This window comes from Amblyomma mixtum, chromosome 2 (genome assembly GCF_055824585.1).
Source record: "Amblyomma mixtum isolate Tamu chromosome 2, ASM5582458v1, whole genome shotgun sequence".
Classification (NCBI taxonomy): domain Eukaryota; kingdom Metazoa; phylum Arthropoda; class Arachnida; order Ixodida; family Ixodidae; genus Amblyomma; species Amblyomma mixtum.
In genome coordinates, this window is record NC_143013.1 from 229,596,973 (window position 1) to 229,610,658 (window position 13,686).

A 13,686-nucleotide genomic window follows, 5' to 3' on the forward strand; every position below is an offset into this window, starting at 1 on the left:
CGCGAAACTCAGTTACGTGTCCATGTGTAGACATTACAGAAAGAACTGCCGAGGTGCCCTGCAAAAACGCGATCAAGGCGGAATGCTGGGCTAGTTGGTGTGTCATCGTTAATTAAGACTAGCGCATAAAACTAGGACAAAGACTTGGAAGGAGACAGGATGAGCGCTAGGGCTCGTCCTGTCTCCTTCCATGTGTTTGTCCTAGTTTTATGCACTAGTCTTTGAATTAGCAAAAACGCGAATTAAAGCACAAATTTCTTTACATAAACTCGTGCTGTCGAATTTATCCAGAGTCCGTCACTATATCATGTTCCCCACCGCCGATTTGTAGCTGTAGCACGTCAAATGTGCACCTTTTCTTGATATACCGGACGGATTGATCTCCTGTTAAAGGCACACCAAGTCGTAAGAATCGTTCAGTAGTTAGGAAACAAAATATAGCGGCGTTCAAGGCAAGAGCTTGCTGTCGAACTGTGAACAGAGAACGGCAGAAGTGGATATATGCTTCCATTCCCTTTGTTCCACTTCCTCACATACATTTCTCTACCACAGTCTGCCCTCGCCCAGAGGCCCCGTACAACCCGTACACCAACACGGCGCTCTCCTGCAACTCCCAAGAGTGCCGTAATTACGGTGAGACATTCAGCTGCGACACCCGTATTGTAATCGTCGTAGCTTGCGCGCAAGCGTCCTGGCAGTTGTTGACGGTGTGCACTGGCTTTGGACAAGGTCACCTAGACTAGGGAGTAGTCCCCCACACTGCCTCCCTTAATCATTTTATTGGTCCGCTCAAAAAATTTAAAAAATAGCATAAAAGAAAGAGAGAGAGGGAGCCCGGACCTGGAACGCTTTGCCGGGCTTAAAGCCAAGTCAAGATGAATGAAAAGGAGCTAAACATTGAAATTAAAAAAAGAAACAACACATTAAAGAAAAAGCTAGAAGCAAGACCAAAAGCAACAAAAACACAACAGAAAACCAAGTCACAGTCAGACAATCAAAAAAACAGTTTGCAGAAGGTGGTATGGAATGGGGAAGATCCAATCGATTCCAGGCACGTCGCGCGCAAGACCAGATGACGTCATGTCGGCGCACACCACGTGTTAACGAAAAAGATAAGTTAAAAAAGAAGGTGGGAACTGTATGAAGTCGACCGCCTGTCTTCGACACCACGCGGTGGTGACCACGACGGGTGAATAAACAATTTCAAAAAATCACTAATAACTGCTGGACACGGCTCATCTGAGAAAAGGCGTTGCTGCTGCCATGCTCCGCAGTGGACATCTTCCGTTCCAGCCTGGTGCCGTCGATGGAGCCGTGCGAGGACTTCTACGAGTTCGCCTGCGGCGGCTGGGTCAGGGGCGCTGTGGTGCCGCCGGACGAGGTCACTACTAGCGTCCATTCGCGCCTGCTGCGTCGAGTCGAAGACGAAATAGGAGGTGAAAATGATGGGGAGACCCTAACCGAAAGGGCTGCATTCGGATCGCTTAGATGGTTAAATCGCTGTGCTTTTGATCTCAAATGATGTGTGCTAGTTGTTCTGAGGGCTGACCTCCCAAATTCGTAAAAATCGGATTAATGTTTCGACCTACACTCAAAACCAGAAGGAATTAAAAGTGCCGCAGGGCTCACTGCCTCGGGGCTAAGTGCGTTGTCTCAAGCATAAGTCACTCAAAGAGCAACAATTGCTCCCTCATCAACAAACTGCAAAAGGACATCAGACACCTTAGTCTCTCCACACTCCTAAAACTAAGGATGCATTTTGTACCGTGTTACGCACTTCTGGCTTTAGTGTAATGCCAAGGTTTGCGCCGACTAACGTCTACTCAGCTGTTGTTTTTCGCGTTCTGCGATTCCCTTTTAATGAAGTGCATGACTGGACTTGCCGAGGCAGTTTTAATATGGAAGCTCCAGCTTAGAGTTTGTGCTATGCTATGGTGGTAACTATGCTATAACTTCCTAATAATGAGGCGATGTATTAGGTTGCACGGGAGTGGAAAAGTGTTCGTTCCTTGCGAATGTGTCCTCCTCCTCGGCGTGTGAAATGAGCGGTGAAAGGTGGTTTTTAGGAGCAGTTCGCACGAAATTACTCCCTCTTGTATGGGGACCTACTTGTTGCATGCAGAAATCCTTAACAACACCGTGGTAACGTACCGAGACCAGACGGCCACGCAGAAGGCGGCCGCACTGTTCCAGTCCTGCCTCAATGTCGGTGAGTCTGCGGCGACCATCATCACTGTTATCATCAGCGTGACTACGTCCACCGCAGGATAAAGGCCTTGTCCATACCTCTCCCAAGTAACCCTGTCCCGTGCCAGCTGCGGCCACCTTATTCTCGCAACTTGTACAGAACAGGGTTAATTGTCAGCTGCGGGGAGCACAACTTAGCTTCTGCTATCGCATGCACCGGAAATTACATGGCTTATTTTAATTGTTTATTTTTTCTACGTTGTGAAAATAAAAAGTGCACAACTTTGAGGGAGCATTTGTGGCAGCGATTTTCAGAAACTGCTATAAAATTGTCACTGTGACATCCAGTGCTTCGTTTTATCCGACTCATAGCAGCCGCCACGGTGGCTCAGTGGATATGGCTCTCGGCTGCCGACCTGAAAGACGCAGGTTCGATCCCAGCTGCGGCGGTCGAATTTTGATGGAGGCCGAATTTCTAGAATCTAGAAATTATAGAGGCCGGTGTACTGTGCGATGTCAGTTCACGTTAAAGAACCCCAGGTGGTCGAAATTTCCGGAGCCCTCCACTACGGCGTCCCTCATAGCCTCAGTCGCTTTGGGGCGTTAAACCCCAATCAACCATAACCCAGCCTAACAGCAGGTTCTACTGCTCGGAGAATAACTGAAGGGAACATGCAATGCAGGTTATGCATCTATTCTTGCGAAAACAGTACCGTTTCGCTTTTACTAGTTCTGGGATTGCTTCGTGCACGAGGCCGGTAAAAAAAATTCTTGAGGTGCTCGCCTAGAAATACAGTTAGCGTTTAAATATTTGCCGAATTTTTCTTTCGAATTTTTGCAAAAATTTCTCTGGAAATACTGCACTAACACAATGCTGCATGGCCCATTATAGCCAAAACCGGGCACCTATCGACGCTCTCCTGTAACTATAGAATTTCAAAACTTCTCGCCTATACAAAAACGTTCTTTTCCTGGATCAAGGATAACATGGAAGGGAACAGGATCCTTCTCGGGCGGCCATTTTACTTAGAAAATAACATTTTTCGTGTGATGAATATCAACTGGTTCTTCGAAACGCGCGCTCTATTTCTGCTGTGGCAAGGCAGCAAAATCACGCGCGTCCAAGTCTGGCCAGCCAGACAGCACAAAACAGCTACAATAGGGGGCGAGCTTGCTCAGTGCCCGCGTATCCATCACCATCGTTATCATCATAGTCAAACCAGTCACGTCACGTTCACAGCAGGAGTGAGGTTAATGGACCTTTTCCGAATAACGTCCGGTGCATGCGCCAAGCCTCCTCAGCCATTTCTGCCGACCATGACCGGCGAAAATGACGGAGGAGTTCGCTGCACGCGTTCATCTACGAACTACATTTCTTCATTCAACAACGCGCATACAATAATTAGGACGCATGCCCTACGTCCTCGCAGAAGCACGCGTGGCCCCGCAAACAGCGGTTCCAAGAAAGGAGATGCGGTCAGGCTCGCCAGCCTTCTTTAATCACGGATTAAACAGAGAAAACGCAGCACGAAAGGAGTGTGCACAGATGACTCACCCCTATGTGCTCTATGTGCATTATTGCAAAATAACTTTCGCGAAAATGATTCAAGGAGCTTTCACGACCCGACCGGGCAAACGTAATTCGTCTGGGGGCCTTTAGAGTGTTGCGCTGCCGAAAAAAATGTTGGTGGTTTAGCACGGATAACCGCGAAATATTGTGCGAAAGCAGGTTTTTGCAGCTGGACACCAGCACCCCGTGCCTGAAAGCGCGATCGGAAGCGCGTTTCCTCTGTTACGCACAGACGGAAGTTGATCAAGACGACGACGTGCAATGCACAGCGCGATAGTGTGTTGTAGCTCAACACGAGGCGTGATCGGAGGCGATAGCATAGTGCTCTCGCGTAGTGGCCAACGAAGCTGGTCTATTCGAGCTGCCACGGGTTCAAAACCTATTCGCGGCAATATTGCTTTTATTTTTCCAGGTTTGCCAAGGTCACCCTCATTCAATTCCTCGCTTATTTCCCGCATCACGTGACTAACTTCAAAGGCTTCACCACACACCGGAATTTTCTGGGTTACGATTCTAATAGTACTTGCGCACTAAAAAGGCCCATTACTATCTCTCGCCCTGTCAGCCGTGGGTACGTTTTCTCAGTGAATTTTGCAATCTTACATGACTATCTGCCGCCGCCTGCTATGTCGACGTGCTCTTGGACTCCACTTCTCAGCAGAACGGACTATCGGTTGCATGGGTTTCCGTAGACATGCGCAACAGCAAGGGTACGCGGCCGCTGGAGGAGCTGCTGTCGTACGTGGGCCTTCCGCGGTGGCCCCTCCTGAACCGGACGGCCAAGTTCCCCACCTACCTGATCCTGGGAAACGTCATCCGGGAGTTGGGCCTGGACGCCATCGTGTCCGTGCGCGTGGGCCTGGACTACTACGACAGCGACCGATACCTGGTCTATGTGAGCAGCACTGCATCAGTCTCCGCTGTCGCGTGTGGCGCGAATTAGGGTGCCTCGATCCAGCTTTCTTTATAGCGCGAGTGGTTGATCAGAGCTGCTTCGCGGGCGCCGTGAGTAACAGGCAGCGACGTCCTCATGAGAAAAAACATGTACAGTATTGCATTTACGCAAGTGCCGAACAAATCTTCGAGCCTCAAACACAACTGCCGGAGAGAGTGAAATGTGCATATAGAACGTTGACACGGCTTCGCGAAAACTCGGTGCAGAAGGAAGCCTCACATTTCATGTTCTGCGCCTGTTAAAATCGTGATGGCGAGTACATTGTCATGCACATTTATAGCACGTGTAGTGTGCCAACTGTGACAGGTTCCGCTACCGCCATGCGCCGACACTGCGCTGCGCCTGACGACGACGAAGTTATGCGCCGACACTACGCTGCGCCTGACGACGACGAAGTTGCCCCGCTAAATTTCTCTTTCAACCCTGAGTGGAGAGCGAAAACCTTTTTTTTGTTGTTGCCGAATTCCTCCTCGGCATAGTAATGAACTCATGAAAGGCGTAACGAATCGCTGTCACGAAACAAAGATAGAGACCCATTGGGAACCATGAGCCTGGTAGTTAACGCACGGCGACTTAGAAGAGAGATTCAGCTAAGCACGGTCCGCGGCCGCTGCCGCGATCCACGATCGACCACGCGCCACCAGTGCGCACGTGCTGATTGGTACCGACGCAGCAGGCCCGCGCGCAGCTAGCCGGCACCTTGCGGCATCTCGTGCGCTCAGGATAACTTGCACATGCGCAGTGGGTTCCCATGGTAGTGGATCGCGCTATGCTAAATCTCTCTAAAGTCACAAGAGAAACAGGCTTGCGTACATGGATGCGGCTTCTGATGGCACATAAAAGGAGCTTCTCGCGCAGCGCTTTGCGTCATTAAGCGGACTTTGAACTGTGTAAGCGCAACGAAGGAAGAACAAGCCCCGAGAAAGACTTGCCTAAGGATTGATGATGATTGCTTTTCCGGCTCCCAGATGTCGCGAGAAATGGGGGTCGGATACCTAGCGCACAGCCTTAGCTGCCGTTTCCCGCCCGTACACAGATCGGGCAACCTTCGTACGGCGTGGAGCCCATTGTGCTGCGAGGCCGCTACCGGTCGCCCTTCTTCCGCATTCTTCACCGCTACAAACTGTACATGTACCGCTGCGCGCTGCTCATGGGCTCCAACGTGGCTGCCGCCGACCTGGTCAACGAGATCGTCATCTTCGAGGCCAAGCTGGCCGCCGTGAGTCGGGCCTATTGCTTTGATCTGCCCCGCCTCGCCCTTCCTCTCTTCTTCAACCACCGACGACCTTTATGCGTTACCGACCCCTGAGTCATTTCTAAGGAGACACTGTCTATCCTGGAGCACATCCACTTTATATCAATACAGCTGCAACTAAAGAAAAAAATGCATGACCTTGCCGCTCGTACTGACACTGTGCGATTGACTTGCGCGAAGAGGTGCAGGCAGTAAGTTAATTTTGGCGTCGTAGTGTTGCAGCTACGACATTCAATTTTTCATTTTTTAACCGCTCCCAATTTGCGTAGCCTTTTGCTCATGTAGCAGGCATTGAGATATATCCGGTCTGAAGCGTAAGCGCTGTTAGTCTCCATGCCCATGAAATTCCAGTCGCCGAGCCTCCTTCTAAGTACGGTGACATTTTTACCCTGGTATGCTTGTTTCTAAGTGTTGTATGAGTGATTAAGAAAGCACGGCGCTGCTGCACGAGTAAAATCGACATTGACGGCTCGAGATAATCGTCCCTCTTCCGCCAGCAATCCGCTCTAAACAAACGCCGAATGGTTAGCTCGGTTTATACAGGTTGTATCAGCGTAACATAGACTAAGGTTTTAAAAAATAACGGCCACGTAACGGATACAGAACTGAGAGAACAATGATTTCGTTGATTGGCGAAGGAAGGAGGAGTAAACAAAACAAATTACCGCACGAAAGGAATTAACGACCTTTTGAGTTTTGACAGGCGGGGAAATTTTAGATTCGGAATTAATACAGAGCGGGAAATGGCGCAGTTTTTTTAAATACAGCTAATTTTCCTGAACGCGTTTTACACGTCCTAGAGAAACCGGTCGAAACGGCACAGAAACACGAGAATGGGTCCGCTCGAGGGCGCGCTGACGGCGACTGAATCATCGTAAATTTGGACTTGCCTTTTAGTCATCCAGCACTTCTGAGCGTTCTGGCCGTGTATATTTACGAAAATGTTTGATGTTGTGCTGATCTACCTTCGTAGATATCGGAGCCGGAGGACGTAGCGCACAACCCAAGGAGAGTCTACAACCTGATGGCTTTGAGAACACTCGAGGGTGCCATTCCTGAAGTAAGTTTCGAAGAGTTTTCGACAACCGCTGGGAACGGGGTTAAAGGCACCGTGCGTCCACCGTGAAATCGCTATAACGTTGTACCTTCAACACACATTTCGGATGTAAATTGGATGGTAATTATACATAAACCATGCATCTACTAGCTTCGTTGCAAGCGTGGATATGATGCGAGAGAATTCCACCATTATGCGACCCTACTTACATGAATTCGCTCCACATGTGATGTTAGTGGGAATGAGGTTATTGCTCTACTCAAGAGAGCATCACAACAACGCTCAAAAAAAGAATACTCAGGGCCACGCGGACTTGACAAGCTACTGGTGCTAACCTGTTGTGATATGACTTCAGTATTTAGAAGCGTGTTTCAAATGCAATGCATGTTATTCACACACACTTCAAATTAATTTTTACCGTCAGGCAAACGCCCATTTGCTGACATTTGGTTATTGATCGACGCCCAATGTGAGATGACGCTAGTCGTTCATCAAAAAAAGCAACAAAACATTGTCACCCGCTCCTTGCTATGCATGCATGCCACGAAAATGTAGAAAGGTGGGTTAAAAAACGCCATCGAATTAAAAACGCGAAGACGTGCTATGCCGTCAGTAAATTCTGTTTCGTTTCAAACGTCATGAAGTAAAGTACTACAGCCATTCAGAGGAAATATGGACGGTACTTAGGCACTAACGCCAGCGATACTGCAGAGATACAAGAGCCAGAACTCGCCATGGTGCCGCAAATGACAACAAAGTCTCAGTGATGCACATGAACTTGCTTTCTGCAGAGCCCTGCCGAGATATGCCTCTTTCAGTTTACTCACCCCGTGTGTTGTAGGTTCGGTGGACGTACTTCCTCAACCTCGTTCTGCGCGACGTGGGCGTATCGATGGACCTCAACGACCACGTGGTCGTCACGCACCCCATCTACCTCAAGAAGCTCTCCAGGCTGCTCAAGGGAGTACCTAGGTAGAGAGCACGATGCCTGCTTCCCATAATCATTCCAGAGAGGCGCCCGTGAGAGCCTTAAATTATGCCTTACTCCACCGAAAAAAAAAGAGAGAATGAAGTGCCTCGCGCTGTCCATGAATGACATGGCCTTTAAATTGGGACCATCTCTTTCAGTCGTCTTTGAAGCTCTCCCCACAATGCCACACGGCGCTTGTGCACGAAAAACCTGTGTCCAGTAAAGGAACCGCTAAGACCTGCTCATTCATCTCTATGTTGACGTTTGCACAGAATACATGTGGTTCAGCAAGCCTTACTCCAAGCAGAGGATGTAGACATGTATGTATAGAGACGGCATACCAGGCACAGCCCCCATTAGCTAAAAGTAGCCTGTCAGTGTGAATGCGTAAGCACGTTAGGCCAATGGAATCAGGCATCCAAGCGTCATATATGGCGTAGTGACCATAGAGCTCAGAACATCTGCGTTGCATTCGTTATGAGAAATGTACTTTTGTTTCAGGGGTGCTCCCTCATTTCATGCTAAATATCATTGGCTCAACATACCACGGTGCCCAAAGCACGGATTTCTCGGCAGCGCTTTAAAGATGCAAAACCACCTTCGAGAGCTTTTTCTCTCGCAAAGCGTCCGGGCGTACCGCTTCACCTCCATATAGTATGTCACGTTTTCGTTCCAAACTGCACATGTATGTAATGTAGTACGGATGTTAGCGCCGCTCCTGATCAATGTGGATGAGCTAGTTCGTCTGTATCCTCAGTTGGTGCCGGCGGGATTAAACCAGTGATACCTATACTGGGATTAGAAGGACAGAATTCACTCGAACGCCACCGCTGTCTCGAATCTCACTTATCTATTACTGCATTACACTGCGGGAGGTTCTGTTTTACGCATGTTTATTATAACTTTTCTCTCCACAACTGCAACATGGTCTTCGCGTTCACACATGCCTAATTTGTAGATATAATTCAAGAAAGATGCGGCAAATACTATTTGTAAGAGGCCCTCATGCAACTAATGGCGGAGCTATTACCCTGGCACTTGCCAGTCCTCTGCGATGTCACACTAGCTGGTGTAAGAGTATTAACCGTGACGTCATGACAGCCGGTCGCCGCCATTGGCTGGAGGGTCTACTTTCAGGGAGTATTTGCCGCTTCGTTCTCAAGTTGTGCCTAACTAGAGGAGGTTCCGGCTGTTCCAGATTTAAGGCAGACTTGTTCAGTCTGCTCGGCCCCTTCAAGTACCGTCGCAACCAAGTACATGCTTCCCGTTGACACGCAGCTCGATGGTGGCCAACTACCTGGGCTGGCGCATCGTGGAGTCCCTGGGCCAGCACACCATGGGGCGCTTCCGGCAGGCGCGCTTCCGGTTCGACCACTACCGCTACCTGCTGCTGGAGCCCACCGAGGTGCCGCGGGAGTGCGTGCGCCTCACCATGCGCCTGCTCAACTTCGCCGTGGGCAGGCTCTACTACGACCGGCGCGTCACCAAGGCGGAGAACCGATACAGGGCGGTCAGTGCTCCCCTTATAGGTCGCGGCGCCCCCATATGTACGCGCAACTTTTTCGGTTTCGGTTCCGGTTATACTGCCGGGATGTCATGTGCCGCTAATGAACCCTTTGGCGACAAGGCAGGTGGAACCATCTGAAGCCGGAAAACTTAGAGAAAGAGAAAATTGTTTTCTGTACTGACATGTACGTGTTCTAAAAGGGCAATACACTCGGGGGCTCCTGTGAGTGTGTGAGACTCAGAAAGTAATTTATGATTTTAAAATTAGATAAAGGGGAACAACTGCTCCCGCAGGCTGCGCTGTCAGGTGTGTGAACATGTTATGTACAGTCGCAACGAAAAAAGATTAGCACAGTGACGTGACACCGGAGCGCCAGATAGCAACGTTTGGCGCTGCGGTTACGAGCACGTCGATAACAAAAGGGCCAAGGGGTGTTCGCGAAGCAGGGCGCTACGCCAGCGCACAGTGCGATTTTCGTCACTCCGGTGACGTCATTGTGCCAATCTTTTTTCGCCGATACTGTACGAGACTTCTTAATTTTCCCATTTGTGTCTAAGCCGCCACCGTTTAGTGGCTAAGGTATTTGGCTACTGAGCTCAAGGTAGCGGAGTTGAATCCCGGCCGCGGCGGCCGCGTTTCGATGGAGGCGAAAGAGACGCCCTTATGTTGTACGATGTCACTGGCCGGTAAACAGCATGAAGTGGTCGCAATTAATCCGGAGCCGTCCCCAAATGCGTCGTTCATTGCTCCGAGCAGCTTTGGAAGGTTAAACCAGTAAACATTACACCAGGTCACCGCATACCATATCATTGTTGTATTGGTTGGTTTCTGCTAGCATGCGAAGCCAGCTGCGCGCGCACCGTTTTTGGCTTGAGCGGTTTTCGTTGCCCCCTCTCCCTTTTGGGAACCCTCTCAGTACGGCAAGCATATCATCGCGGCTCTGATAATAAACAATTTTTGTTCACTGCCTATACCAACGTTCATGCCGCTGCGCAGTGCAGGTAGGCGTTACTGCAACCATACCAGACAACACCATACCATACCATACCATACCATACCATACCATACCATACCATACCATACCATACCATACCATACCATACCAGACAACAGCATACCATACCATACCATACCATACCATACCATACCATACCATACCATACGGTACCTACCTTTGTGTTAATCGTTAACGATTTATCCCTCAATTTTCTGGATATCCATATGTTTACGCCCAGAATAACCGGCTGCCACCGCTGAAAGCACATACGGTAGACGCGAAGTACTAGAACTCCAGAACTTTTTCGGGTAAATTCACGAAACTTATGTCATTAGACAGCATTTGAGGAAGGTTTTCGAGCGGAATATGTGCCCGTATATATGGATTCCTGATCACATGGCGGGTGCGTAAAAGTTTCAAAGCGAAGATTCAAATGATTGCGATTGAAACGGAGTTTTGAATTGGAAACCGTATAAAGCGCCCTGCGCTATAAAGATCTTTATCTTTATAAAAGTTACGTTTATAGATCTCAAAGTCTGTATGCTACACGGTTGATTACTTTTATTTTACCTGACCGACACTCGAGATCGGCGAATTTCGTGAAATCGTTTTCCTTCTTCCCAGGTTTACGACATGGCCGAGGAACTGCGGCAGGCGTTCAACGTCCTCATCGACCTTAATAACTGGATGGACCCTGAGACTAAGGAGCGGGCGATGGTTAAGGTGGGTGTGCCTCCCCCCTTCCGATATACAGTGGCAGTGCAGGACGAACCGGGTACGTTCACTAACTTGTTTACGAGTACATCTGTCTCAGTTTGTGGGCTCAGTTCTTCAATTATCAGAGAAAGATGCAGGTGCGATACTTGCCGGCATGGAAGGGCATTGGAAGACCTGCAACCATAAAACTCTGGCCTTACCAGAATAACGCGGTGTCGTGTTCGCTGTGAAATTATAGACGTGTAACGTCAGAATGCAAAATACCCAAGATTCCGAACAAAAGGGCGATTCGTTAGCATCGCTTGCAGTTGTGTGGTGTTTGAAGCCGGCCTATAGGTGAGGGAATCAACAACCGTGGCTGTATAAGTGAAGCTCGGGAAGGAGCGCATGTTCCAGGTTTGAAGAATTGAGTTAACCTGAAATAATTATATCATTACTTATTAGAAAATCTCCATAGTTGCCTCGTATGCCAAAACCATAAATTCTTTCACATGTTCCTTTCTCAGAAAAGTGCATATTTTTTCTTCATCTTTGTTTTATGTGCTAAAACGCCTAATGTAGTACTTTGATCTCTATGTGAAATTTGCTGTTGAATTCAGCAGTTGAACATTCAATATGTATTCTTTATTATCTGCACATTTTATACTTTCTGGTTTATTCCAGCTCTCTCGCCTTCAACTGAACATTGGATTCCCGCCATGGATAAGGAGCGATCGCGATTTGGATGAGTACTACAAAGAAGTGAGTCAAATTGCGAGTTAACTTGCGAACAAATACACAGTTAAGTTAAGCTTTACGTGTTTGTGCAAGATTAGTTTCGGTAGGCTCGTAGCTAAAGCACGCGTACAATCAGGTGCAGTGATATTTGGTCAAGGCTAATATTATACTATAGATAGCCTTGGTGCATGACGAAGACGAAAAGACTGCGTTGAGTTTAAACATCGGCCGTTATGGAAGCATTCTACAATCAGGGTATGTGGAAGCTCATGCAGGCATGCAGAAAAATTTCTGCAGGTACTGCACAGCGATCATAGTGTCGGAAGCGGGACGCAATCTTTCTCACTGGAATCATTCTTCCACGTCATTCCCACGGAATCCCGCAGCTCCTGCAGCTGATGCAACTGATGCCGGTGGAAGTAGTGGGGCTTGAAAGCAGCGTACCGGCGGTGACTATTGCCTTAATGGTGGAGGTGGCGGAATGATACCGGAGGACTTGCTCCATGAACACAACATAGATGGGCTGACCATAAGGCGACCGCAACAAAGCCCCGAGAGGAAGGTCGAAGGAGAAAAACTCAAAGGATTTTGACGCCCCTCCACTGCTTGTGAGACGGAGTACCGCCGGAGCAGGTTTTAATGCCTCTTTCAAGGAAGGGGCGCTCCACATGAGAACGAAGGTGATCGAGAGTTCCTGAAGAATATTCAGAGATGAAGATGAAGTTCATGTACAATGCTTCCAATAACTATAATAGTGCAGTTCAGAGTCGAGTGACCAGAGTCTTCAGCCGTCGGTTCTTTCTGCCGCTAATATATGCTAGTCTCTTCTGTGGGCAGAGATTGCGCAGTGAGTCGCAGTGACTCGACTTACGCATTGTCGTTCAGTTAACTTGCATTGCTCGTTGCTTGGCAGCTTCCTGACCTCAGAAAGGAAGACTTCTTTGAAAGCATTCTTCACGCGAAGAGGATTTACTACCGCATCCTCTATGGTCGACTGAGACAATCCAAGAGAGCTCAGGATTTCGGGTACGTATGTCCGAACTCCGTATCAAATCCAGTCGAAAGATATTACAACCAGCAGATCACTACCGAACGCGTCACTCGGCAGAAGCTGGCTTAGCTTTCTTGTATCAAACGAACACTGCCAATGATGAGGCTCTCCGCAGAACTTATCGTCTTTGGCCCGCGCTCATTAAATCCTGAATTATACGGGGAAGATGTTTATGTTACATTCTTTTACGTCATTTTAAAGTTTTTGAACATACGTGCATCACTCGGTGCATCGGTGATTGGTTTCACTGGTATAATCAAACCTGCAATTCCAGCAGAGATGATAAACAACAAGCACAGCGGATGCGAGTACTGCTCTCAGTTTCACAAAGTGGCTTAAATGACAATGTGGAAGCAAGTGTGAAGGTCTTCTGCAATGTCCCTGACTTTTGGGATAATTGCATCCAATCACAGACGCCGGTATATTGCACTCATTCACTGAGACAACTCTGATTGGGTGCCCTTTGCTAAGTTTCATTGATATGTTTGATCGAGAAAGAAACGATCGGCTGTAGTGTGCGAGTGGCTTGACTCAGGGTAGCTCGCTACGTCTGTCAAAGTGTAGTTCACCTAAATTCATGAAGCTTTTTCTTGTCTAAATCTTATTTCAGATGGCTTACGTCCGATCCCACATCGACAATGCACTACAGTCTAGTGGGAAACTACTTGCGTGAGTGACTGCACATGTTCTGTGAATGCTGGGC

At 48.5% G+C, this 13,686-nt stretch overlaps 1 protein-coding gene across 1 annotated transcript in view; it reads left to right on the forward strand.

Moving 5' to 3' along the window:
• Positions 1–2,122: 2,122 nt before the first annotated feature.
• LOC149362862 (neprilysin-1-like) overlaps positions 2,123–13,686 on the forward strand; it is a 28,254-nt gene continuing 16,690 nt past the window's right edge. Inside the window, exons 1-10 of the mRNA XM_089569834.1 lie at positions 2,123–2,209; positions 4,450–4,652; positions 5,749–5,931; positions 6,941–7,027; positions 7,866–7,996; positions 9,273–9,504; positions 11,123–11,221; positions 11,879–11,956; positions 12,846–12,958; positions 13,594–13,652. Coding sequence (XP_089425960.1) covers positions 4,452–4,652; positions 5,749–5,931; positions 6,941–7,027; positions 7,866–7,996; positions 9,273–9,504; positions 11,123–11,221; positions 11,879–11,956; positions 12,846–12,958; positions 13,594–13,652 — 1,183 coding nt within the window. The 5' untranslated portion in view covers positions 2,123–2,209; positions 4,450–4,451. The remainder of the gene's footprint in view (positions 2,210–4,449; positions 4,653–5,748; positions 5,932–6,940; positions 7,028–7,865; positions 7,997–9,272; positions 9,505–11,122; positions 11,222–11,878; positions 11,957–12,845; positions 12,959–13,593; positions 13,653–13,686) is intronic.